General features: G+C 36.8%; 1 protein-coding gene across 3 annotated transcripts; it reads left to right on the forward strand.

The window, feature by feature from the left end:
• Nucleotides 1-191: 191 nt before the first annotated feature.
• Nucleotides 192-25,619, forward strand: LOC105564401 (glutamate decarboxylase). 3 transcript variants are annotated; one of them, XM_012016730.1, is made up of 11 exons: nt 192-406; nt 2,681-2,769; nt 3,388-3,478; nt 6,478-6,714; nt 12,937-13,253; nt 14,043-14,294; nt 14,966-15,033; nt 18,988-19,066; nt 20,314-20,463; nt 20,614-20,808; nt 20,935-25,619. In XM_012016730.1, the coding sequence occupies exons 2-11, from the start codon at nt 2,713-2,715 to the stop codon at nt 21,106-21,108; spliced, it is 1,620 nt and encodes a 539-aa protein (XP_011872120.1). In that variant the 5' UTR covers nt 192-406; nt 2,681-2,712; the 3' UTR covers nt 21,109-25,619. The 3 variants fall into 3 exon arrangements, with proteins under 3 accessions (XP_011872120.1, XP_011872121.1, XP_011872122.1); XM_012016731.1 differs by lacking the exon at nt 2,681-2,769 and having other exon boundaries at nt 193-406; XM_012016732.1 differs by lacking the exons at nt 2,681-2,769; nt 3,388-3,478 and having other exon boundaries at nt 193-406.
• Nucleotides 25,620-26,372: the final 753 nt, after the last annotated feature.

Genomic DNA, 26,372 nt, shown 5'->3' on the forward strand with positions numbered 1-26,372 from the left:
GACGTCAAGAGCGACGTTGGCTTCGGGATTGGTAGCGTGGCGACACGCCCTGGTATCCACCACTATGTTTCATCCTTCATCTCCCACCAGTCGCGACTGGACACGACCACGCCTACGCAAAAGCACCCCCGATTGGGAAGGGTGGCTGCGTAGGTTGCGCGAGATGAAACTGGGTCAGGCAGACTCGAGGCAGGCCGAGTCAGGCCGAAGCTCGAGAGTCGTCCAGGCGTTTTCGGTACGAAGCAGTCCCTTGGAAACCACCCTGAAGCCCGTCGTCGCTTCACCACTCCGTCGGCATTTCACCCTTCAAACCTACGCTCGTTCTGAGGCAAAATCTAGTCCCCATTGAGATCACAAGTTAAGTCATCCGGCCACGAAGGAGATCTGACGAAGAAGAAGGGATTAGGTGAGTACGAGATAAATATTATAGGAGGTAGATAATTTCTTTTTATTAGATTGCAATTAAGTTTTGGTATAATGTATGTTATATAGAATTATCAAGGAATGTTTCAAAATTTGACAATATGTTTTATATTATTCCAAATGTTTTTTCAACCACATATTTTATAAAAAGTGTAATGATAAGGTGAAATTTAAAAATGTAGAATGAGGAAACGTTTAAACGGTATATATTCTTTAAAAAAAATTATTAAAATTGCAGTAGGTTAGCCAGCTGCCAGAAAAATTTAAATATGTATACTAATATAATGTACATGTATAATAATTCAAATAGATTTGCTATTAATAGAAAAGATTTTTCAATAATAAACGAAAAACTAATAAATGGATAGTGATTGCAAATTGAGAAACTTTTTTAATTTGGATACCAAGCTAAATTACTAACATACAACTTTAAAATTATATTAAATTACTAAGTTATAAATTAATAATGTGATTTTTATAATTAAGATATTAACAAAGTCGGGTCTCTCAATATTCAAGTCTTGATTTTTATATCTTTTTTTTAATTGGCTTATTTTTAATGAATAATTTAAAATTATAAACTGTTTGGTTCCATTTAATTTTCATCGTGATATCAACTCGTGGATTTACAATTTACAATCTCTCAAATATTTATCGCGATCAGCTAATCCTTTTTCTTCTGTGTGTAAGAACTTTCGCTAAATTTAAAATACTCCCTCAAATTTCGAAAACTGAAAACTAAACTAAATCTAGAATTGTCAGAAAAATGATCGTAAAAAAAATTGAAATACGGAATAAAATGGTATCGTTAGCAATATAATCTTTTATAAAACTCATTTTCACGAGAAAACTGAAGAAGAAATTAAAATGCAAAGTAAAGTAATACAGCTCACAATTTAATTTTATAAATATCAAATTAAAATTTTATTTATATTAACAAAAGAGATTTATCTGTTTTCTGAACTTTCCGAAAATTTAATATAAATTGTTCACTCGTATTTCTTTATTTCAAAGTAAAGAAGTTTTAACACATTAATATGGGAAAAATAAATGACAAGGTATCTTATTGTTAGTTATTTAACATGACATATTTCTTCTCCCCAATACATTCATTAATCATGCATGTCTCATAAACATTCTAATCTCTTCTTTACATTTTCGTCTGTTGCACGTTTTAATGTTTTTAAAGGAATCGGTGAATGTCTTTCGGATCTTTTTCAGCTTATTTCTCATGCTTCCAGGACCGCTCTATTGATTCAAAGAGCAAAGCGATCTGATTGCTTGAGAAATTCAAGAAGGCTGTCTTTTAAATAAATTTAGAATATAAAGTGTGATTGATGGTCCAAGTTTATCCATTCTACGGCTACATATTTACATAATTGTTAATAATAATAAACTAAATTTTATTTGTTGTTTGCTCTGTTCCATTCTACACTTTACGAGTTTATCAGATGTCTCTTACTTACAAATTGAACTTATATTCTATCTGCGACAGAGTACAATTGAGCATGATTCTGTGCCTTCTTCGGTATCGCATCTTTACTTACTCAAATTTAATCCCGCAGACTGTATGTCATAGCACGATTCTTAGATAGTATTCAAGGATAGGTTTCTGGCTATCTTCTGCACACGCTTTGATAATACCGCTTTATTCGATATTATAATAATAAGTGTAAGTGTAAGTTACTTTTATATCATATTATTTCAATTTATTATTTTCTATATTTCTTCTTTTCTACATATCACATTAATCTTATTCTTTATTTCAGCAGTAATCTTGCAATCTTTATCTTTTATAATTTTTTTATATATTAGTAATTTTTCCGAATTTTCTCTTTTTGTTAGTTTCTTTGTATTAATTATTTAAATTTTCTAGTGGTGGTTCTTTATGCATTTCTATGCAGCTTCAGAGATCTAATTCCAAACTATTAATAAATGTTCCTGTAATTTTGCTTCGAAAACATACATGTTTCATTGTGAAAATAATACATGACTAAATTGTGGGTCTTTTAGCTTAGAAATCGCAATATGTTCTTCGCCATGGTTATGAAAGTGCTAAAGCTTTGTGTTCTAGGAATTAATTAAAAAAAAAAGACCACAAACTGCTCTCTGTCCATGTTTCTTCGGTCGCTCAGCCTATCGCGGTTACATCACGGCGATTCTCGTTTAACAATTTCGCAATCACGCTGAAACTCGCCAAAGACTCGACGCCGCAGTACGTCGTGACTGAAGCGAAACCTATTGTTGATTGTTGTAGGAACTGTTGAGGCGAGGGACACAAGCAGAGACATGGACAATGTGCAAATGATCGGCACTAAAATCACAGCGATCAAGGAATACTTATATGTAAGGCATCCACATTGCACATCATTCATTATGTCTGCTCATTTAGTGAGATCGACGTCGACAGTGTCTTTATCAAATACTGTTATTTAATTAACATAAGTATTGCCTCGGTACCATACTGATTATTTCCTTACATTGCACTTGAGCGGTCAGGTAAATTAGAGTTTACAACGGAATAATACATCTTGCGCATACTTTACATTTAGATTGAAACCGTAGCTTTCCATAGTATTAGCAGAAGTCGTATACCCAGGCGTTTATGTCCACGAGTGAATACATGTATATCGTTAGACACATCGGTCGACGCGCGTAGTATTGATGGAAACACTGTGATGACAAGATCTATCTCGCTGATTTCAATCGTAACTACAATTAGGGATTCTTAGGCTACTGTATTAATTTCTTGATTTGCAGCAAACGTTTGCCGATACTTATAATAATTAATATGGTTAGTCATATAAGCAGATTAAATTTAAGTTGGTTTGATTAATAAAAATTTTAGCTAAAAAGAACTTAACTTTTAATATTTGCGGGAAGTTAATCGAATCAAAATAAACAGCAAAACGCAAGTGCAAAAGTGTATCTTAAGAAGAGAGGTCCTCGTGATTTGGATTTCAGAACTTCGCACGAACGCACTCGCCTACCAGACTAATGAGCTCCGAAAATACTTATTCGCTCTCTAAAGAGCATTGCAACTTGAAGTACTCGGGTAAGTGACAATTGGGGAAGTTTTTAGTTAATGTTTATTAGAACACTGCATGAGTTTGGTACAAAGCTACAAAGATAAATATCAACTAACAAACGTGTGGTGCATGGAGTCGCTTTACTCATTCATGTTCTCGGCTATAATTCTAATAATAGAAATTCTACTTCAGCGCCATCCGGGCATTTAAAATTGGTATATGAAATTTAGAAAGTACATCGACATATTCGATATTACACAAGCGCAGGCTTGGCTTTTTGAGTGCAAAATCAAAGAGTCACAATATTGCTCTGATTTCGTGAGGCCTGTCGGACGGAAGGGTGCATAATAATAGAGGATTTAGAATTATTCCAAAGAGGTTGGTAGGTGCCGAGTGGCTGAGGACAGATTACACGCCGCAGGGAGACGGAAGGGTTTGTCATCCTCGTCGTTTGGGAAGTGTTAGCGGGCGATAACGACACGCGCGTGCCGCTCGTAGAACAGTGAATGTCTGAATGGATTCTTGTGCTTCAACGAGTGATTTTTATCTTGAACAACTAGTGACCGTAAATATCTCGCGCAAAACGAGAATTTCACTTGTGCACGTAAGTGAATTAAATTACGCCGTAACGCGAAATCTGCCGAATTACTATAAATTAAGGTTGTAAGCCGGCTTATAAATCGGCGTGACTAATTGCCACGTGTAAGAACCCTCAGAAGGCGCTTTGATTAAAGTCGAAACGCGAGGGTCCAGGCACATCTGGTACCAAATGACTGTGCACACGATGGATACGGCGGCTCCGAACTCTGCAATGATACACTAGAGAAACTAGGAGATGTCATTATATGAAAATTAGATTGGAATACGAGTAAAATAATTGTCGCATTTGAAACTGTTTATTAAAATATTTATGCGCGTGTTCTATTGTTATTAAAAAAAATACTAATTAGTAAGTAGAACAGATGCCAATTAGATCATATTTATAACGTAGCGAAATCTTGAGCGACTGCTACCGGCTTATTTGTATCTCGAAAAGTGCTATATAAACCTCGAGAAAAAGGCGGAGGTCTTCGGACATTAGATTGATGGAGCTGGATTAGTTGGATCCGACCGCTGGAAGCCGGGGATTTCCCTTGTCTAACCATAGGCTCAAGGCAATTCACCATAAGTTTTCGCGTGCGCCCTCTTTCCTTTAGTCGGCCTTTATTCAAGATTCTTATGACCATTGATAAAAGTATTCTTATCGAAAAACGAAACATTAAAAAAATTATCACTGGCTAAAAAAGCTATCCTAACATTTTTATTTTCAGCAAATATTTCAGCTCAAACATTGGCCCGAAGTCGGATTTATCTTTATTATATTTTAACGATTTAACAAAATTACATTTACATTGATTTACATTTGTATTAAGTTAGTGAAGCATAGTAGCGTTTCATAAAACTGGCAAAATTCGGATAATTCTTTTGCATGGTGTTATCAATGTGAGATCATTGAAAAAAGAGAATTGAAAATAATGCCGTAACGTTACATCTTCTTAAAAAAATCTCTCACCGCCGTCTTAAAATGCTAAATAATAATTTGAAAGCAAAGTCCCATAGTAGCTTGGCTGTTTATCCATGGGATCACCTTAATGCAATGGGAAACGAGGGGATGGTTTACTTCATGGGATATTTTATGGTTGCGCCACGATAGAAGGACAGTTCAATTTACCCAGGATTTACCACGAGCGCATTGAAATGTTCCACTGCAACGACTTTGTTCTGTCTTCATTGAATCTATGTACATGATTCAATGATCTACCTAGCATATTCGTATTATTAGAGAACATTGTAACATGTCTTTATCATACTTTGCTCGCAATTGCGATAACAGTTCTAATAGCACGTAAAATTTTATGCAAAAATTGTACATTTCGGTTATATTAATAGAAACTTTTATTATTTATTTACGAACTTAGTGAATTTAGTGTAAAGATAGTCTTTAGAGTTTTATTATGCATTTTATTACTAATTTCGAATATTAATTACGTGACGCTCAAGTTGAAAATGTTTATGGAATAATTGCATTTTGCATGACTTGTATAGATGCAATAAATTGCATGCTGTTATACCGATAGGTGGCTATATGTCAAGATGTAAAAAGGATTCGCTATGAACAGAAAAGAAGAGAAAGAAGAATATGCAGATGGTGTCATCCCACCAAACAAGTGAGAGTGTGTCAATATAGGTCTATACTTTCAATTGTTTGATGAGGTGAAATCATTCTAATCGTTATCTCCGAGGATACTATCAAAAATCATGATGGTAGGTCGAACAATGAAGACAGCCGAAAGGAATTTTGTCAATGCGATATTAAGCCGGGATCCCGTGGCGTGCGGTTCGTCACGGCTCGTGGCGTCAATATGCTTGTCGATAAGTTTGCCTGCCGAATTAGTAAGCAACGAATTGTAACAAGCCGCATAGGTTCCATGACGCGTCAGCTCGTTCTCTAGTCCGTTCCGTCGTTCTGTTTCTCTTCCGTCGCTCGATAGGTGGCTCGGCAAATCCTTGCGCTACCTATTTACTGGGACTCTCAACGGGAAGGACGGACCGCGAACCGCGAGTAATAGCAAGCTATCTCGGCCCCACGACGCGTGGCTCGGGGATGACTTGGTACAGTTCACCAAGGCTCACCGAGCCTCTACGTGACGTCGGGCGTCGTGGGATCCCGGCTTTAATCGCTACGGTAGAAGAGATTTCACTTGATTCCAACAATTAGAGAGTTATTGTTATTACATTACGCTGCACACGAATTATCTGATTTTATTTTCAAGAACTACAATGCAAGTCTGATAAAAATATATAATATAATTTGTTTCAGAAACATTGAAAAAATTCTCTATGTTGCCATTTAAATAAAATCTATGCACGATCATGTTGTAATGCTCATTTCTACATTGATAGTTGTCGTAAATAACTTAACTGTTATTTAACAGATAAACGAGAGCAAAGAGTACGCGTTTGCAACTTTTTATTTTGTTCATAGACATTCTGCCTCATAATGCAGAAGGTTATCCGGCGACTAGAGAGTTCCTGATGAAGGTGGTGGACATTCTGCTGGATTTCGTCAAGTCAACGAATGACAGAAGTGCGAAGATTCTTGAGTTTCACCATCCTGCCGATATGATGCGCCTGCTCGATCTAGAAATTCCCGATACTGGATTGACCCTTCAACAGCTCCTACTGGATTGTTCCACAACCTTGAAGTATCAAGTAAAAACCGGTAAGCATACGCAAACTTTGCTCATTTTTTTTATATACCTGTATTAGAATAAGTAATGAAAGGTTAACCGGACAATTTTTAATTACTTAATCATACACATTTTGTAGATAAGTAATATTGCAATAGTATAGTATATTATCTTAAAAATGACGTTATGAATAATACATATTTTTTAACTAATAGAAAATAAGCTAATAAAAATCAGATTATAGGTAAATATACGAATTATTTCTATTCCAATTTTGTGTTAAACTCTTAGGGCGAGTTTCACAAACGACGGTTAACTGCTAACCGAAGGTTAATTGATTCTCTGTCTCTTATTTAGACAATAAGATAGAAAGAGATAGGGAGTTGGCTGAACTCTGGTTAACAATTGACCGACGTTTGTGAAACTGGCCCTTAATAATAAATCAAAACGTAAAGTACTAGCGGGATGTATATACTCCAAAGAGAACACCCGTTACAATTGCCGAAAAATCTGATTATAATTAAATTTCGAAAAAGGAAGCAGTAAAATGGAAAGATAAATTTTTGAGAATCGAGAAATATCGAAAAAAATAAGCATTGTCGTATTACTTTGTAAACTCAAGTTATATTTTCGTCATATAATATAAAATACTTTGAACGGTGCGAATACTTGTATCATAAAGATGTTTCATCTTAAAACGTTCGCGAAACGTTTCAAAATCGATATATTCAACGATCGCTACTGAAGTGTTTTTTTTTCATTTTCTCCGCTTCCATAACATTCAAAATAATTTCTTTCTTATTTTATATATATTCAAAAAAGTTAAATATTCTGATTATTTAATTCAGCGTAATTTTAAATGTTTCAAAAATAACAGAGAATTGAGTATTTTTAAAGTAACTTTGTTTTGTGGAATATTTTTCCAATGAAAGTATTGCGTTAAATTGATTAAAGCTCGCGTCAGCATTAAACACGAGGTACGCGACCGTTGCTGAGATAATAGACAAAAAATCCTGAAAAAGTGCAAGCACCCCTACGAAGAGGAGCATTTTAACGCTACGTGCTATCGCACGTCCCTATCCCCTAGGGCGATAAGCCACATAATTTCATATTCAATTTAGCATACGCGCTCGCAGGGGTGAAGATAAGGTAGCGACAGACACCGGCAATGAAATCCGACGGCTATCGGCCAACCCTCGAAATAGACACATTGACGGCCGTGTTTGTAATAGGCACAGAAGCACACACGATAGATGTTTCGTGTCATATTTCATATCGTCGGAAACGATAAAATATTTTATTAAAAAAACTGTTTCGTATGTGATTTTCACACTTCTGCAAAAATTGTTTTAAAAAATGTTTCAGTACCTATGTGAAGTAAGATCTTTTCTTTTACATTTGATAATCAGTTGCCAACCAGATTTCACACAGAAACATTAATGAAATGTTGTAACAAATGTGATTATTTTTATTAAATGAGACAACAAATGTTATTAACAAAGTTTTTACTGTATACTTAAGTATTTTTGCACATATTATTTGTCTGTTTCTGAGAACACATCGAATTCTCTTCAACTCTTCCTGTTTAAGTTGTTAATTTCGCAAGTTTCTTACAAATTCCACAAAATAACAAGTCAAATTCCTTCGAGTGCTTTAAATGTACGTTTCAACGAGACGTGAAGAGCAAAATAAATACGTTCATTATACACGAGAGTTTCAGTTTGTGGAAATTTTGTATTAATAACATCGACCTATCGAAGTGTCTGAATATCAATATAGAGGCTCGATGAAATACCAAAAGTCAACCGCAAATCTCCCACGGCGTGCGAAAGTTCGCTATCTCAGTGGGATTCGATTACCAGCTTGAATGGATGGTAATGCACAATGGAGCAGACCTAACTAAACTTAGGCCAGGAATCCCGTTTGTCTGCAGTCCATGTAAAAGGAAGCAGGGCCGCGCGATCATCCCCTCCCCCCCCCCCCGATATCGAAGGGCGCGTGCACGATACGTGCTGACAAAAACTCGTTATTAGATTATATGCCGCAAGATTCGGGAACCCTTCGCATATTGGGTTTGAGGAAGGAGGGGACATCTACGCTTGGCTACAGAAGGAACCGTCCTATCCATGAAGAATGTCAGCCGATGCGTATCGATACAAACGTCGTTTTTTTAGGAGAGATTTATCAGAAATACGTTGAAAGTGACGACAACGGTAACGAGAACGATAATCGCGAAACGAAGTTAATAGACATCGACAATAGAATGACTGATAAAACAATGCAATCTAGACTTTCCAATCAACATATTAAGCATAAAAATGTACTAGCGACGACGATAACAGTTCCCAATAATATTTCGAAATAAAAAAATGATACGGAGAGGTAGAAGCTTGTCAAAATTGATTTAAACAATTGAAATGTCAAATTATATTTAATTCTTTCCTCATTAAGGATATTGTTTATAAATTACACGATCACGTACGGACATGATGACAGAATATCGTTAATCGATGGGTATTTGCTCATAATAGGATTAGATTGAGTGACGTTTCTCTGACGATAATCGCATCTGTGCAAACATATTGAAATCGCATATCCGACGTTAAAGCGTCGCAACTCCGTTCCGCGACTTATGCTCCATTTATTACGACTCGCAAAACTTGTATAAGCACGAGAATTCTGTGACATATCGAAATTCCAGCAGTTTGAAAAGAAGCTGACGAGTCATGTGGTTGAATGTAACTCTTTCCAGGTCATATAACCATATATGTGCGCCGAATGTTGTCCGCAGGATGTTTCACGTAATCTATTTCTATCACCTGGTACTTTTATTATTGCATAACTGAGGATATTGTGTGCGGATTGCATGAGCTTTTCTCTATTCACAGATTACAATTGTCCGTGTAGTGAAACAAATATAAAATCATACTCAATAACAAGTGACGCAGGAAATGCGGGAAATAACTTAATAGATAGAATTTTCTTCACGACTATACAATTTAAAAGCCATGTTTCAAATCCGCATTATGGCTACCGTATGAAAACACTGTGGCGTTATTGCTTGCATAAGTTTGCGCGTGGCGCTGTTGCACAGGATGGCGAATTTCAATAGGATTGGTGTAATTAAGAGCCATTTCTACACGATTTTTTCTTAGTAGGGTAGAGGGGAAACAGTAAATAGGGGGCGAAACCCAGCTGCAGAGGGTGGTTTGCGCGATATAGGGGTAGCGGTATTTCGCGAAGCTCTGGCGCGGCAGCATCACGCGGAGGAATTTAAATTGATATCGATAGTTCGTCGTGGAATGCGCAAATCGGTTCGTCACGGAATGCGAAAAACGCCGTATCATGGAAGGTATTCAGACGATGATAGTTTTCCGTCGAAAAAGATCAAACGTACCCGACATTTAAAGTACGTAACGCATTTGTCTGCCCGGCAAGGTGAAAGGGCATTGAACTTCTATATTCCATCCCCCGCAAATTATCCGATAAATTGTCGAAGAAGAAATTTTAATAAGATATATCGTTGTATAATTTTCTAAGTAAGATATATTTCTCAAAACGTAAACTAACCGAATGGCTTTTTGTAGCAGTAACATTTATACGCTCTAGAGGTGAAATGAATGTTCTAATTTCTCATAATACAATGAACAGAGTGATGTAAAAGTGGCACATTATGACTCAATATTTTGCAAAATGCTTTATAGACGTAATATAACAGCAATGCCAGGCACAATGTTACCTTCCTTATGAGCGGTATGATTGATCGCGCAGCATTAATGTTAAGCCCGAGTTACACACTTCGCTCCATACAAATCCCGAGCCCTATAATATATCACCGCAGTCTGCTCGGAACAGGTTCTCCTTGCGTTCTGTCTTTTTCCCCGACTACGCGAGGGCAGGAGCAAATTAGTCGGAAAATGATTCCCTGGATAGCATAATCGCTATACGAAGAATCGGCCGCGGTTGAGACAAATCGTTCATTGTATTGCAACTGAAAATCGAAATTCTAGGTACACGGTTAAGTTTACAAGTTCAATTAAGTTGCAAACACATTGCAAGAAGAAAAATAGGAAAATAGTCTCTTCGAATCTGTATCGTTGATCAGCTTATTTCATTTAAGCTCAATTCACGAGATTACATTGATCTTTGTTTGATATTTGTATACGTAAAAAATAATACACGGTATATAAATTACGAGTAAGAAACGGAGACACATCAGTCAATAACATGAGACGAGAGTGGTTAATTTAATGTAGACTCCGCAAGAGGATTCCAAGACTGTTCGCGCGTACCCGAATTCGCGACACAAATCTGCGTAACGCAAAGCGGCTTATCTTGCACCAGTTGGTCGCACGTGTTTGTTTTTCCTGAACGGTGTACGCGTGCAGCGTTTGAGAGCCTCTGCAAACAATCTAGTCGAGCAGCGACGCGTGTGACGCGCAAAATGCGGGCGCTTCGGACCATCGAATCCCGCTCCACCCTTGATCAGGGCGCGATTCTGTCGCTCCTGCTAGACGGGAAGAAGAGAGAACATCGTCTTCTCGCAGACCCCTCGACCGGACGCGTGCCACGAGCCACGGACCGAGATAATTGCGAATAACAGTACGACAAACGGCTCAAATACCACCATCTGATATCGTGTCTAAGGCGATTTTCGTGTCGGACCGTTGATATTTGTTTCCATTGGTGATGGTCTACGTAGCCATTTACAAAGATTATTGAAGTAGTCGAGAGAGACGTCTTTCAAGATAGCTGGGAAAGTAAAAACCTCCCTCAGACAGTTGCAATCAATAGAAATTTGCAGGTCAGGTGGAATATAAACTATGGGTATTACAGACGCTATAAAGAATTTGTAGCAGATTATAAATCGCATTTGATAAGTAAAGGAATATCGCTTCTTTTGGTCGTTTGCTCCGATTTTACAGTCGCGATAATAAAAATCTTTTTTAAAGAATATCCGCCATCGTTTTACGCATAATCGTTTTCCATTAATGGAATCCCTTTAATGGAAATACGTGGTCCGCGTGAAGAGAATCCTCCGAGGAGAATCGGGGATTATCCTTCTAGACCTTTAACGTCGGTTCGACTTTACCACGCGTCGAATCCCAGGCTGTTGTCGTCGGTGAAGGGGAATGTCCGTAGTCCGCGACGTCATGTGTCAATCATTACGGAAAACGAAAAGATTAAAGTGTCTACGTACCAACGAATAGAGAAATAGCGCGCGCTTAATTGGCCCATAAACTCGAAATAATATTCTTGATGTAAAACATTTCTGTCTGTTAGGCAGAGGTTCTGTCTAATTCAACATCTAAAATAAATTTTATGTGTCAGATTCTTGATAGGAATTTGAGATATTTAAGCTTCTTTTTATTTTTGGTGCGATGCTCTTGATACATCGGCGTCCGTGCGCTGTGCGGTAAAGCATAAGATAATCGATCACACAAAGGCCAAAGTCTTTTCGATACCGGATATTCAACGGAAGTAAATCCATCATATTTCAAGGATCAAGGGATTCGCGCTATCTCAAAGAAAGATGATAGTGCTCGTAGGGTTCTTTTGTACAATGTCTGTAGGTTTCATTGATTGTTTCCGGACGAGACGTGGGAGAAAACACTCGCGAGGAATATTTTTTTCAAATTTTGACCAGTTGTCTTCTCCGTTACAACTTGCGGCTTTCCCGCAATTTCTCTTCTTTTCTGGATATTCTTTACTAGTGGGTCTAAACTAAATGAGTTTAACGCGGAACGCAAATAGCGGATTAGAAGGCCGAAATGCCCAGGCACTTATGGGAGGGAGGAAATGCAGAAAGAGAGAGAAAATTAAGTACTCGCTCCCCTAGTTGCATCAGAAGGCCGGGCTCCCATCGAATAGAAGCATTAGGCCTGATCCTCGCGCGATGTTCAGCCGAGCGGATGACAACGTACTCGGGAAGAGCTTAAATCTCTCTCTCTTGCCGCCTTTCCTCCCGCGTACCTTTAACTTACGCGACAGTACAAGGTCGCGTGTAAATGTATTAATACTCGGACACGTGCACGTCAACGTTATTAATTACTTTGCTGTTAAGAGCCGCTTGTCAACGATCACTCCAGCCACTACCGGCGGAATGATTTATATCGGGCAATTCGTAGTAATTAATTTTTCGTCACCTTTACAGAATTTTCGACAAGGATACGCACTTTGGCGCGATTTCAATCGTATTGCATGAAATCATACCGTGATTTTTCTCTGAGGAAATTCTCCCCTCTTGATTTTAGGACATCCACGTTTCTTCAATCAGCTATCATGCGGTCTCGATTTAGTGTCCATGGCTGGCGAGTGGCTAACTGCGACGGCCAACACGAACATGTTTACCTACGAGATCGCTCCCGTATTCATTCTAATGGAGCATGTCGTTCTACAAAAAATGCGCGAGCTTATAGGCTGGAACTGCGGCGACTCCATTCTCGCACCAGGAGGATCTATTAGCAACCTTTACGCCTTCCTTGCGGCCAGGCACAAGATGTTCCCGTACTATAAAGAAAAGGGACTCTCTGCTATCGGAGGACAGCTGGTTATGTTTACGTCCGATCAGGTTTGTCTTAGAGTTTAAACGCTTGATGAAACTGTTAACTATTTTTATACGTTATTTTTAAAACTTTTAGTTCAACAAACTTAGCTTTTAAAAGTTAATAGAGAGAAAATTGCAGAAGAACCGAGTAGTCACAACAGAATCATAATACATCATGTAAGAAACATTAAGCGATAATACTCCAATGTTGTGAAGGCTCTCAAAAAGAAATTGTATGGAACGGGGAAAAGTGCCAATGCGAGCCAACAAATGAACGGAAGACGGTTCTCACAAATTTATAAATACTTTCTCTCTTTAATATAAACGTGTCGACCCTGTTTCGGGTCTTCCTCAGTATAACTCGTTAAATATATAGCCATTAAAGTATTAAACACGACTGTCGTGTTAAGTCCATTACAACGAAGTCATCTCAGTCGACGTGTCTCCAGTTCTCTTTATGTCCGGGAACATTTAGAGAAGAAGCATGAGACCATGATAGAAAAAGAGATTCTCAAACCATATATTTAACGAGTTATACTGAGGAAGACCCGAAACAGGGTCGAAACGTTTATATTAAAGAGAGAAAGTATTTATAAATTTGTGAGAACCGTCTTCCGTTCATTTGTTGGCTCGCATTGGCACTTTTCCCCGTTCCATACAATTAAGCGATAAGTTTTCAAATATAAAAAAATTCACACCAGAGCATAATTGAAACTGCATAAATTTCACACAGTTGATTAAAGTTTCGTGCACCCTCATAAGAGGCAATTGATTAGGTTGTTCATCATTGGTGTGGATTATTAATGTCTACAGTGCCATTATTCTGTGAAATCATGCGCGTCCGTTTGTGGCCTCGGTACGGATAATTGCGTGATGGTGCCTAGCGACGAGCGCGGTCGCATTATTCCATCGAAACTGGAGGAATTAATCCTGGAGCGCAAGGCCAAAGGTCACATACCGTTCTTCGTGAATGCCACTGCGGGAACAACGGTTATTGGTGCATTCGATCCGATTCCGGAAATGGCTGATATCTGTCAAAAATACAATCTATGGCTGCACGTCGACGTGAGTAATGCTCCTCGAAGAACACAATAAAACATACATATACATTATTATTTAAGTGCGTCTGTATTCAAACGTAGATCAAATACATAAATTCAAATAACGTTCGTTTGAGCACACTTTAACGTCTACGCAACATGAAGTGAAACAATATTCCCAGGCAAATAAATTCTTCTAGATATTGACCGGAAATATGAAAAGATATATATTAATTATAGATTAATTTCACGTATTATACAGTTGTACCGATTCAATAATAACTGTATAAAGTAAAAAGACTGTAATAAATATCTAATATATGTATAAATAAAAGAGAGAAGACATTCAGTTGATCAAATATAGCTTTGAGCGCCCATTTAAGCAATAACGTTTCACATTAGATGCGCTTATGCAATCAAGCCCATCCAAACACGACTTAAGCTGTAAATGCCAAATGCGTAAGAACCTTAACGTAAATAATAAATGTGGGAAGCGGCAGAGGTTTCGCCAATACTACATTTGCGAGTGAACAGCAAGGGGAATTCGAAAACACCGGATCTATAAGTCAGATTAAGTAATAATACTTAAAGAAATCCCATACATTGTGATCGCACATCTCTCGTGTCGATTTCTTGCATTCCGTCATCGAGTATTCGAGAGACAATCCATTGAGTAATCATTCATCTCTGTTACAGGCGGCTTGGGGTGGTGGACTGCTTCTGTCGAGAAAGTATAGGCATCCGAGACTGACCGGCATCGAACGGTGAGTGTTAAATCATATGCTAAAATTTATTTTGATTTATATATCTCAAGCAGTTGAGTCATGATAAGAAAAGAAGATGTCAATTGGTCAATAATTTCTCAATTAAACTATTTCATAGTTTGTCGGCATATTTTAAAATCAAATACTGTTATTCTTTTATTTTTTTTCATACTTTACACGTCTATTGCATTATTTGAAATTCTGTTTACTTTCGCATACGTCCAGAGTAAGGGAGGTCCAATCCACGCATTTTATACAGTTTATTGGGGCTTAGTTGGGCTTAGTTATAATGGACTTCTTTGAAAAACGCCTCTAACCCGATGTACATTGCATATGTGGGATAAAATCGATACGTTCCTTTAGAGGTAGTTGTGATTCGAACGTCAGGCGCTGCAAATGATTTTACATGAGAATAGTCGAAGGCAGTCAGCCTATAATGTATTGCTCGCATAAACCGCGATTAGGATGCAACGAGGGGGCTGGCGCTCAGATTGCCCTAGAATTTCTTGCATTGAAAATAACGTTATCATATCAGAAAATTCAAAGTGATGCAAATTGTTATAATATATATTTTCTATTATAAATAAAAATGTGTTTCGTAGAAATTTAGATTTATCGTTAATTATGTTAAAAGAGAGTGGAAAAGAGAGTGCGAAGGTTGGATTTTTTAACGGACGACACCAAACACAAATTATACCTACAAGAAATCCGCGGGGAAAATACGCAATTTCTGATTCACGTTGTATATTTTCGTGGACGCGAATTCAACGGAACCCTCGAGCTGCGATAGGGGTCAGGGGTACGGACGAGACATGCATGGGGTTGGCGAGATTAATCCACGATTTGCATCCAGGCGCATCTGCTCCCTAGACTCAGACAATCCCTGACCTGAAAATCGGTGCGAGAAGTCTCTCGGGAATGATTTATGTACAAAGAGAAATGGTAAACCAACTCTCAGAGTGTACCATCAGTATTTTTCAAGGATATTGATGAAACAATGTATCTTATACGTATTAAGGTATAATATCATTATGGGGATAATGTTTCTTAAATTGGTAAATTCATACAACACGCAATAGATTACAATGAATTATAATAGATAATTTATGTGATTAAGAAACTGGCTTTTATATATATTTTATAAAACTTTCCAACGTGTATTTTCAACGTAACTGCCAAATATCTACTTAGAGATTATCACAATTACGAATTACATTTTTTCATTATGCCGGTCGCAAATGCACGTCCGCGATTTTTCTGCGTGGACTGTACTGCGACGGGAACTTCCTTCCTGGAAGTCTTGATTAAAATGGCAAACGAAAGGCGCGCATAGAAAGATCCGACGCATGAGCAACAGCTGGATCAGTTCCCTGGAGCACATTTGCAGAACAGAATTCTCCTCTTATATCGACGCGCTGCGGCGCCGTGCCATCACCGTGTCTTCCTCTGGAAGCCTGAAATAAAAGCCTGTGCCTTGACAATGCCGGATTAAACTCGTACAAAGAGAACTGCCTCCCTCATTCTCCGGTCGATCCTCTCTTCTCCTCTTCTGTTCCCTTCGCATCCGCGTCCCAGATTGTTCTAGAATTGAGAAAGAACCGTGATTTTACCTTCACGGTAAAGTTGAAATGATCGGACTTAAAAAGACGGCCCGGGGAGAGCTGCGGGTGAACGTGAAGTTCAAAGTTCAAAGTGTACGTTTCAAGCCATTTGTTAAGAATAGAAATCGGACCTGCTCAACTTTCTTCAAGTCAGTTCCAAGTTCTTAATTACAAGTTCCTAGTTTCTCATTAATCTCTTGAGGAAATCTAATTATTATTTAATCCTCATCATTACAGAAATATCTTGTGACTCTTTCTACCTTCCAAAGAAAATGTCTGACTTATGGCTTCATATAAGACTCAGCTTTGCTTTCGAATTACGAGAATATACTGTGTGCTGGCAGGGATTAACTTCTGTTAACATTTTCCTTTGATCGTTACTGAGTCGGAAACGTAATTCTCGCGCTACCGAACATAGAACTCTCTTCCACACATAGCGTACGCACATTACGCTAAGGGTGCGGGTAATTAACATCCCTTGTAATATATATCGAGCGGCTTTTGGGGTTGGCACCTTGGACGAATTTAAAAGCGAATAGTAGGGTGCCGTGTGCGCCAGCTTCAGCTGCGAATCGCATTAATCACTCGAGCTTTATACACACTTCTCAAGTACAGTATGTCTTATGCGAAGAAAAAACTTTGTATCCGACATTTCTTTTCTATTAAATTGATACTCGTAAGTTTATTGCAAAAAGTTTACAGCAATTTTTACGTAATAATGCAACGTAAGTTGCTATTTCAATTTTTATTTATTAGTAAATTTTAACTGTAAATAATGACAAGTTCTAAAATAGTTTTAGAGACTTGTGTAATTATTTTTTTATACAGGTTAATGTTGTACTTGTAAAAATCTGTAAAATTTAATGCATCAACGTTTATTCAAATTTAAAATAAAGAATGTTTTATAATATACAGTTTGCTCAGCAAATTACATATTCAGGAAAACATAAATAATTCTTAAAATCTTATTAAATAATTCTTAAAATTTAATGCATCAACATTTATACAAATTTAAAATAAAGAATCTTTTATGATATACGAATACAGTTTGCTCGGCAAATTACAGGTTCAGAAAAATAGAAATAATTATAAATTTGCTATAGAAAGTATAAGTGTTGGTCTACAACCTTGCTTTAAGTAAGCTGTAAGCTTAATTTCTTATGACTTAAGGCTTACAGCTTACTTAAAGCAACGTTGTAGACCAACACTTCCGAAGAATACAGACAATAAGAATACAGACATAAATAACAAACGAATGTTAGCGTAAACTATATAAGAGAAAATATATATTACACATGATCGAATTCTATTTGTTAGAATTAAACAAATAGACGCGTGTCGATCTGTAACATGAAGAAGGATGCGCACGAGTGAATAATGGACAGTGTCTGCTAACGACACGAATCGCGCTTCAAGGGTGCTTCAAGAGTACCCTCGTATCATCCACAGGATGTTCAGCCAACGCGCGGGATCGGCGTCGCGATAAACATGTCACTTGCCAAGTATCAAATTTATCATAAAGCACGCGGCTGATGTACTTAAAGCTAAGTTTTACAAAAAATGACGTGTACTATTTTCAATTCTTTATAAATCCTTTAATCTTATCTGTGCCGAGGGAATACTTGTAATAGATACTGTGATATTTGTCACAACATCTTGTTTTACTATATTTTATTAGATTTGCTCCTTTTTTTGCTCTAATAGTTTTGCGCGCCACTAACCGCTAAAATATCTAAAACAAAGCACAAATTTGGGTCGAGGAATGTGAATGCGGATTCTCACATATCACAATGCTTTTTCAAGGATTAAGAAGGGTTAGAGGTTTTTACCGCCGGAGTGGGTCTCCGAGGACCAGGGGGTTAAATCCGGTCGTGTGGCTATATTAATAGCTCTTCTCTCGAATTGATAGACCCCCTTCCGTGAGCACGGCGGGAAGATAACTCATATTTTATCCCCTATTGGTTCCCGTGGGAGTGGATAAGAGTTTGACGACCAGCTGAGGTCGGCTGGCTTTTTCAGTCAGCTCGGCGAAGGCTCGCTTCGACAGGTTGCTGATAAGGCAAAGGAAGAATGATTTTCTACACTATTCATAAAATGTACGGCTTATTTGATATACTTTGCTATCACAGAGACCTTTCCTATTAATGCGATAAAATTGAAGTAAGTTCTTCGTAGCATAGAATTAAACTTGCTATATTTACAACCAATCTGATAGTACTTCTGATTCGAGAGACGAATAAAAACACTGTTTAATGTTTACCGCGTAAATTTCGTAATCTCTCCGAAAGAATAAAAAATTATCTATCGACGAAAAGTTTTGTAAGTTTCCAACAATGTGTATCTGATTTTTCAGGGCTGATTCAGTGACATGGAACCCACATAAACTTATGGGAGCCTTGCTTCAATGTTCATCTATTCACTTTAAGGAAGATGTAAGTTAGATATTATTAATTACAGATAGTATTTTCACCAATACAAAAAAATCTTGAATTATGAAAGTAATTATTATCAACGACAATTCAAAAAGGAAATGTTACACCAGGAAATATTATCACTAGTGTCCCCTTATTCGGAAAAGTCTATATTTATTTCCGAGTTTTATTATTTTACTCAACTTTTTCTTCTAATGTTTTATTCTGACACGATCTTAACACGTGGAGAAGTGAGTCTTTAAATAAAAAAAATAAATAAAAGGCATCCCCACGAATAAATATCGACGTTGCACCCGCGACACGTTCAAGACGTTGCACTTTTAGAAATCCACCCGGTTTCCAAGCGTACTGAAATTCCTGCATCGCGCAAGGGCAACGAGACAACACTAGTCGCATTCCGAGGGGTAGACCTACGTGCCGGGGTGCTCGGCACTACAGGAATTTAATTAAACTAAGAGATAACATATGTTGCCGTCCGTCTACGGCGCGCCGCCGGGGAGGGTCTATCCCCCCACGCGACTCAGTTATTGCTAACTCCGAACTTCCCCTTCGGATATTAAAATTCCGTGCACCGGCTGCCGCGAGATATCCGGGGGAGAGAGCGCGCGCCGTGCTTTTGTCGGGCCGCGATGCCGTTGACGTTGAAGCGCGGTGTCCAAGGGATGTGCTCCGTTAACAATCATGTTGTTTTAATACAGATTTACAAGGCGGGCATGTAAAAGTATTCATTTTTTACTGCCTATGCCTACAATAATTAAATATACTCACTTTCTATGTCAGGCATTAACGTTAAAAGGCAGCGATGACAACCAAATGCACAGACATGAAACTAAAAAATCTCTTCTCTAGCTTGAAAATAGAAAAACGTTCGTCAGTTATGTACATGAACATTGCGTGGCATTCTCCACGTAACAGTAGGACATTTACAGATACATTTACAAATAGTGATCCTCGGAGGAAAGCGACTAAACAGTAATCTCGTCTGAAACAATGGTAGCCAATAATGGAGTGCAACATTGGTGCGGCATATCCGCCATTTTGTAAATTCAATATCCTGAGTTCTCCTCCTCGCGCGCATGTGTTGAAGCGTCGTATCGACCCAGACGGACTCGCCCTCTTCCTCCTCCGGCGGCCTGTCAATCGTGAACCGCGCGAAAACAATTCCGGAAACGCTTTGTTGTCGGAAAAATGTTGTAGACACCCGTCTCTCGTACGTTTTGAAAGCGAGAGCTGTTTCCATTTTGCAGGGGCTACTGATCAGCTGTAACCAAATGTCCGCGGAATACCTGTTTATGACGGACAAGCTGTACGACGTGAGGTACGACACGGGCGATAAGGTCATTCAATGCGGGCGTCACAACGACATTTTCAAGCTTTGGCTGCAATGGCGCGCCAAGGTACAAAATCCATTATCCGTCATATTGTCACAGAAAGCTGATTTTATGCTTTCTCATTATACGTCGGCGCGGCATTCTCTTCGGTAGCACATAGGCTGTACCACCACAAAGACTTAAAACCGAGGGATGAATCCGTTATTTTATTATTAGGGAACGGAGGGTTTCGAGAGGCACATGGACCGGCTGATGGAGCTGACGGAGTACATGGTTAGGAGGATTAAACAAATGCCCGACAAGTATTACCTGATTCTCGAGCCTGAATTGGTCAACGTCTGTTTCTGGTATCTGCCCACGCGCGTGCGAAACATGCCACATACCGCGGAGAGAATGAAAATCTTAGGCGAGGTGCGTCTGGTGAATTTAACGAAGTACAAACGACTATTAATAAAGTCTCCATTAATATTATAAGGAAGCTCCGGAAATCTCTCTCGGCAAAGTTTTAGAATAAGAGAGAACCGTTTGTGCTTTTAGATATGTCCAATTCTGAAAGGTCGCATGATGCAAGCCGGCACGCTGATGGTTGGTTACCAGCCGGACGATCGACGGCCCAACTTCTTCAGGAATATCATCTCCAGTGCCGCTGTATCGGAGGCCGACGTCGATTTTCTCCTGGCTGAGATGGATCGATTGGGCCATGACTTGTAAGAAATCTGTCCACACATAGGCATTAATCGTACGATGTGCAGCGATTAGCCGACTGGTACACACATTGGCGAAACCGTGATTTATCCGAATGCATTTTCGACGGTACGTTAAACAAAAATTATAAATTCGAGGCTCAGGTCACTAAATTCGGAACCATCAATACGAACGTAAGACATACGATGAAATTAGACAGTTTTAATGTTACGATAGAAGAGAACACACGAATATCGAGTATATCTTCGGGTATATTTTATCATTTCCTCTCATTTTTCCGTCAAAATAACGTCACGTTTTACTAACGTTAATTATTTTTTATATTTTGCTATAGTATAATTTTATGAACTTGTTTTACATATTGTACAATATAAAAGCGATGAATTTCTAATTAATTTAGTATTTATATTTTCTTTAGATTGAGCAAAGAAAACATTTCTTACGGTATTCTTTGGACTATTACACATTCGCCCGTAAACATTCATTCGTCGTTCTATAACATGTTTTAATAAAATCTGGATTAATTGATATGCATATTATAGTTTATTAGTACAAATGTTTTTAATTTGACACTTATCATTGAACGGACAAAGCGATGATATTAGTAAGGGGTCGATGTGTAGTTGAAACGCTTCTTTATCTTGCGACCAGTTTGCAGCAGCTACCTGCACGTCGAAAAATGTATGTAGTATATAAGTTCTCTAGATTTAATGAAACACACGGCATATCCAAGAAAACGAAGTTATAAATGAAGTTACAAAGTTAATGATGCTTCCGGCCGTAAGCTATGCAGATTTGTTATTTTTTGCTGCTCGATGCACGCACGATAATATTTACGCAAGTGATAAAATTACTCATTAATCGAAGCAATAATAGTGTACACCCGCTTTCCAAATGAAACATCTGAATGGAATTTTTCATCTTGAAACGCGGTTTAGGATGCCATTGTTCAAAATTTATATTCAAAACTTATTTTCAATGTATATTCTATTTTAGCGAATGACATATCAAATTGGTGTTGAATGATTTAGGTATGAAGTTACATATGATTCTCTAAATTTATAAAAGAATGTTTTCTTCTTGCAGATATTTTATATTCATAAGCACGTTAAATTAAATATATTTAATTTGTTAACTATTTTTGTACAGTTTTTATTTGAAAATTCTATGGATCAGTTACTGTGTCTTACGCTCTTATTAATCATCTTCTGCATTAATGGTTAGATATTTCAAACATCTCTGAGATCCTTAATAGGTTTTAATCATTTAAATATAGTTATATAGTTAGCATTGTTTGACAAGTTTGTTAAAAATTAAGCGAAATTAATTGTGCAAAAATGAATTCCCACGCGTTCAAGTTATATAGTTAACATTGTTTGACATATTTGTTGAAAATTAATTGTGCAAAACTGAATTCCCATGCATTCAAGTAAAAATATTTATTGTAATTTAATGAGACTTTGCAGTTTGTCCATAATACACTGGAGTGAAAGCAATCCTGTTTTCGGACAGTGTAAAAATCCATTTAGAATGTAAACTGTAAGAGCTATGGCTAATGTCGGAGCTTAAGTGTTGCTCTGTCCCCATTGTACGATTTGCAACGAATCGTCAGCCAATAACTACGGAATAGAAAAACTTCTATCGCCGTAGGATTAGGGATAGATAACACAAATACGACACTACTTTCCATAGAACATAGATTTAACACCGAACGTTATTCTGTTGGGATATTAACGGAGTTTATAATTTATCAATTGTTTGCGAAGATAACGTTACGAGATGGACTTCGTCTATTATATACAAAAAAATATATATGTATTATAATTTACTGTTAAACAGTTCTAAAGGAGAGTATTAATATATATTTAATATAGATATATATATAAAAGTATAAATATATAAATATATCAAAGCATTATATATATTTAGTGTTGAAATTTTAAGAATACAAAACACAAACCCATGAAAGTACATGCTTTTTCGAATATTCATGCGAACGGTTGCCACTTTCAATTAGTTTGTCGATTCTGTTAGAAAACTATCGACCATTTCATTGAAACGCCATAAACACACTATTGAAAGTAATGATTGCACGTCACAAGGAATTGTGTGATGCAACAATCATTTTCAATATTCTAGATCTCATATATAATTTCCTGTTATTTATTACATATTAATTATAACTCATTTCTTATACGTTTGTGACGATTATTTTATATTATACAAATAATTGCGTAATATGTGCATTACAAACACAGTGAACTTATTATTAGGAATGACGACAAACGTTTCGATCTGTTTGACACTTGCAATAGAACAATTCTATAGATTTCGATTTACTCGTTAATATGGACTAACAGAAAAAAAAGGTATTTAAAGTAAGTAACATGAAATATCTAGATGTAATTATACAAGAATTATAAGTGTATTTATGTACACATGCATCTTTGAATTGTACCGCGTTTTCTTTTCTGCTGACGACTGCCGTGCCGTCGTGACAATTAGCTTAAGTTTAAACGAATATATTTAGATGGGGAACCGCAATTAGTGCCGGAATTAAACTAACACAGGATTAATCGAAGTAGAAAGTAATCGATATATCCTGATACCTGTAATTTTATGCCAAAGATGTTAATTCAACGTATTTAAATGAAAGCTCTTGGCTGATGGATTATAGCGGGTGATGTCAATTCAATTTGAAACGTTTGTAATGTGTAAAATATGAAGCGCATTATATATGCTGAACTCTGCCTCAACGAGAAAAATAATGGCAAAATTTATTAAAAGGAAAGTAATTCAATAATCTATGTTCACAGTTTTAGATAAAATATTCTTACATAAAAAAATCATTAATCAGAATTGAAATTAATTTGAAATAAAGACATAAACATTATGAACATTTCTGTAAGTTAATAAATTTATTATTGCGTATAAAAATTTCATAAAACAGTTTTTAAAGGAGTTACAGTTAATATTGCGAATTTGAGATACTGTTTACGAGATTAGATTGCACTTGTATTTTGATCCAGAGTTCAAGCAACTCATTTGCAATCACTATGCGCCAAAGAAGGGACAAAATGTATTTTTCGAGAAAGTGAATTAAACTATTCATCTGACCAGCAAACCGATACCTGCAAAGAAGAACTCTATCGAATCATTGTTAATTATTATTCATAATTCTATCAGCGTTGAGAGTTTTTTTAGACATAGTCGTTGGCGCTGCCGACATAGTAATCAATGCTACTCATAAACGAATCTCTCTCGTGATTACAAATGTCTTTACACACGTCTCTCTATTAATTCCTGTGTAAATGATCGTTTTTTAAGCGAAGAGTGATATATTTGTACGGAAAGTATACTCGTCCCTGTAGACTTCCGATCATTTAAGTTGCTCATATAATTAGCCGATATATTAACACGATTAGTACAGCGTATTTTCCTTCAATTCCATCCTTCGGGATGTGTAAAACATCTTTACACGGCCGATGTAATGGATATTAGTAATAGCATTAATATAGTAGAGTATTAAAGTATCGATTTATTAGATGAATTATACAACTTGTACAATTACAATTTAGAATTGCAAGTGTTGTAATCATTTTTTTGTAGATAATCAATGAAGCGTATTATAAAGTTTGTATTAAAAAATGCCATTTTAAAGCGTGCGAATATTTTGCATTGTTGGCGCGATATAAAAGTTTAAATATAAACTTCTTTTAAAGTAAATGATATTTAATGTTCTTATATAATATTATGCACATAACACATTATGCAATTTATTTAAACGTAATGAATATTTTAAAAATGCACCGCACAACTTACAATTTTGCATAATGCACTCTTAGCATGTGCCATTTCCTGCACTCTGCTTATACATTGCTTTGCAGTATGTATATTGTTTTGCACGTATTGGATCTTAATCATCGTATTACGTTTAATAGGGCCAATAGTACTTGTCTGTTCCGCCTATCTTCGATAGTCTACATCGACGAGAAATACGTATGTATACAATCGAATAATCTTTTATGTCGATTGTGTTATTGAGGTAGAATATCACGTCATTCTGATAAACATTATTAATATAACTAAGTTCCTCCACTGGCGATTTATCGCGCCGACTTTAGAACTCGTCGATCTCATTAATTATTAGTCTAATTATTAGTCTAAGTTGGTAACGAGGTAAAGCAACAACAAAGTCCCATGTCTTCCAAACGATGAGAGTATCGATTAGTGTTTAGCGAGGAAACCTCGAAATACCTTCGAGGAGAGAAAGCTGTCCTTGTATACTGTAATGCAAAATACATTTATATATATACATATACATAGAAAAAATATATATGTACATGCGTGTGCGTAAGATGTCGTTGATATGTGAACGAGAAGCGAAAGTCAAGAGTATGTGCGGCGATGTAAAGATGTTTGCTGGCACATAACTATGTTGTTCGAATACCGCCTGCACCTAATTGCCCTTATTATCCACTGTATATCAATGTCTAATAAACTGCTGTTATCCCAAATTATCGATAACTCGTAACTTGTAGAAAAATCTTTCGCTTCTACTTTCTTCTTTTTTAATTAATTTATAATTAATGTATTTTCTTTCTAAAAAAGAGATGTTACCGGCGTGAGTGTCGTTAATATCGAACAGTTGAGGTTTCCTTTCCGCGATGCCGATTTTCCCGAGGTAGTGTGCTTCACTTCTCTTTTAGATTCATGTCATGCTTCACCTCGCATATGAATTTTGCAAGTTTCTGAAAAAATATACTTAAAGATTAGAGAATAAAAAAAAAGTTAAAGAAGAAGTTAGTTAAATATTTAATTGAGTAAAGGAGAATGAAAGACTATCCTCAGTGTATAAATAGAAAAGAAAAAGAGTAAAAGAAAATAATTTAAATGTAAAAGTCAATGGTTAAAATTCGCTCGCAACGCAATACATAAGAAAGATGTAAAATGTAAAATGTAAGCCGTATTCGGATTTCTAAAAACAAAAGAGGGAGTAGTAAGATAAGATTATATTATAAACTGAATTTTTTTATACAAACTAGATACTTTATCTCTTCCGATAAAATGTTACAGCCAAACAATCGAGCATAACATTTTATCGGAAGAGATAAAGTATCTAGTTTGTATAAAAAAATTCAGTTTATAATATAATCTTATCTTACTACTCCCTCTTTTGTTTTTAGAAATCCGAATACGGCTTACATTTTACATCTTTCTTATGTATTGCGTTGCGAGCGAATTTTAACCATTGACTTTTACATTTAAAT

The sequence above is a fragment of the Vollenhovia emeryi genome, unplaced genomic scaffold (assembly GCF_000949405.1).
Source record: "Vollenhovia emeryi isolate VEMERY1.0 unplaced genomic scaffold, V.emery_V1.0 DF939165.1, whole genome shotgun sequence".
In the NCBI taxonomy this organism is placed as follows: Eukaryota; Metazoa; Arthropoda; class Insecta; order Hymenoptera; family Formicidae; genus Vollenhovia; species Vollenhovia emeryi.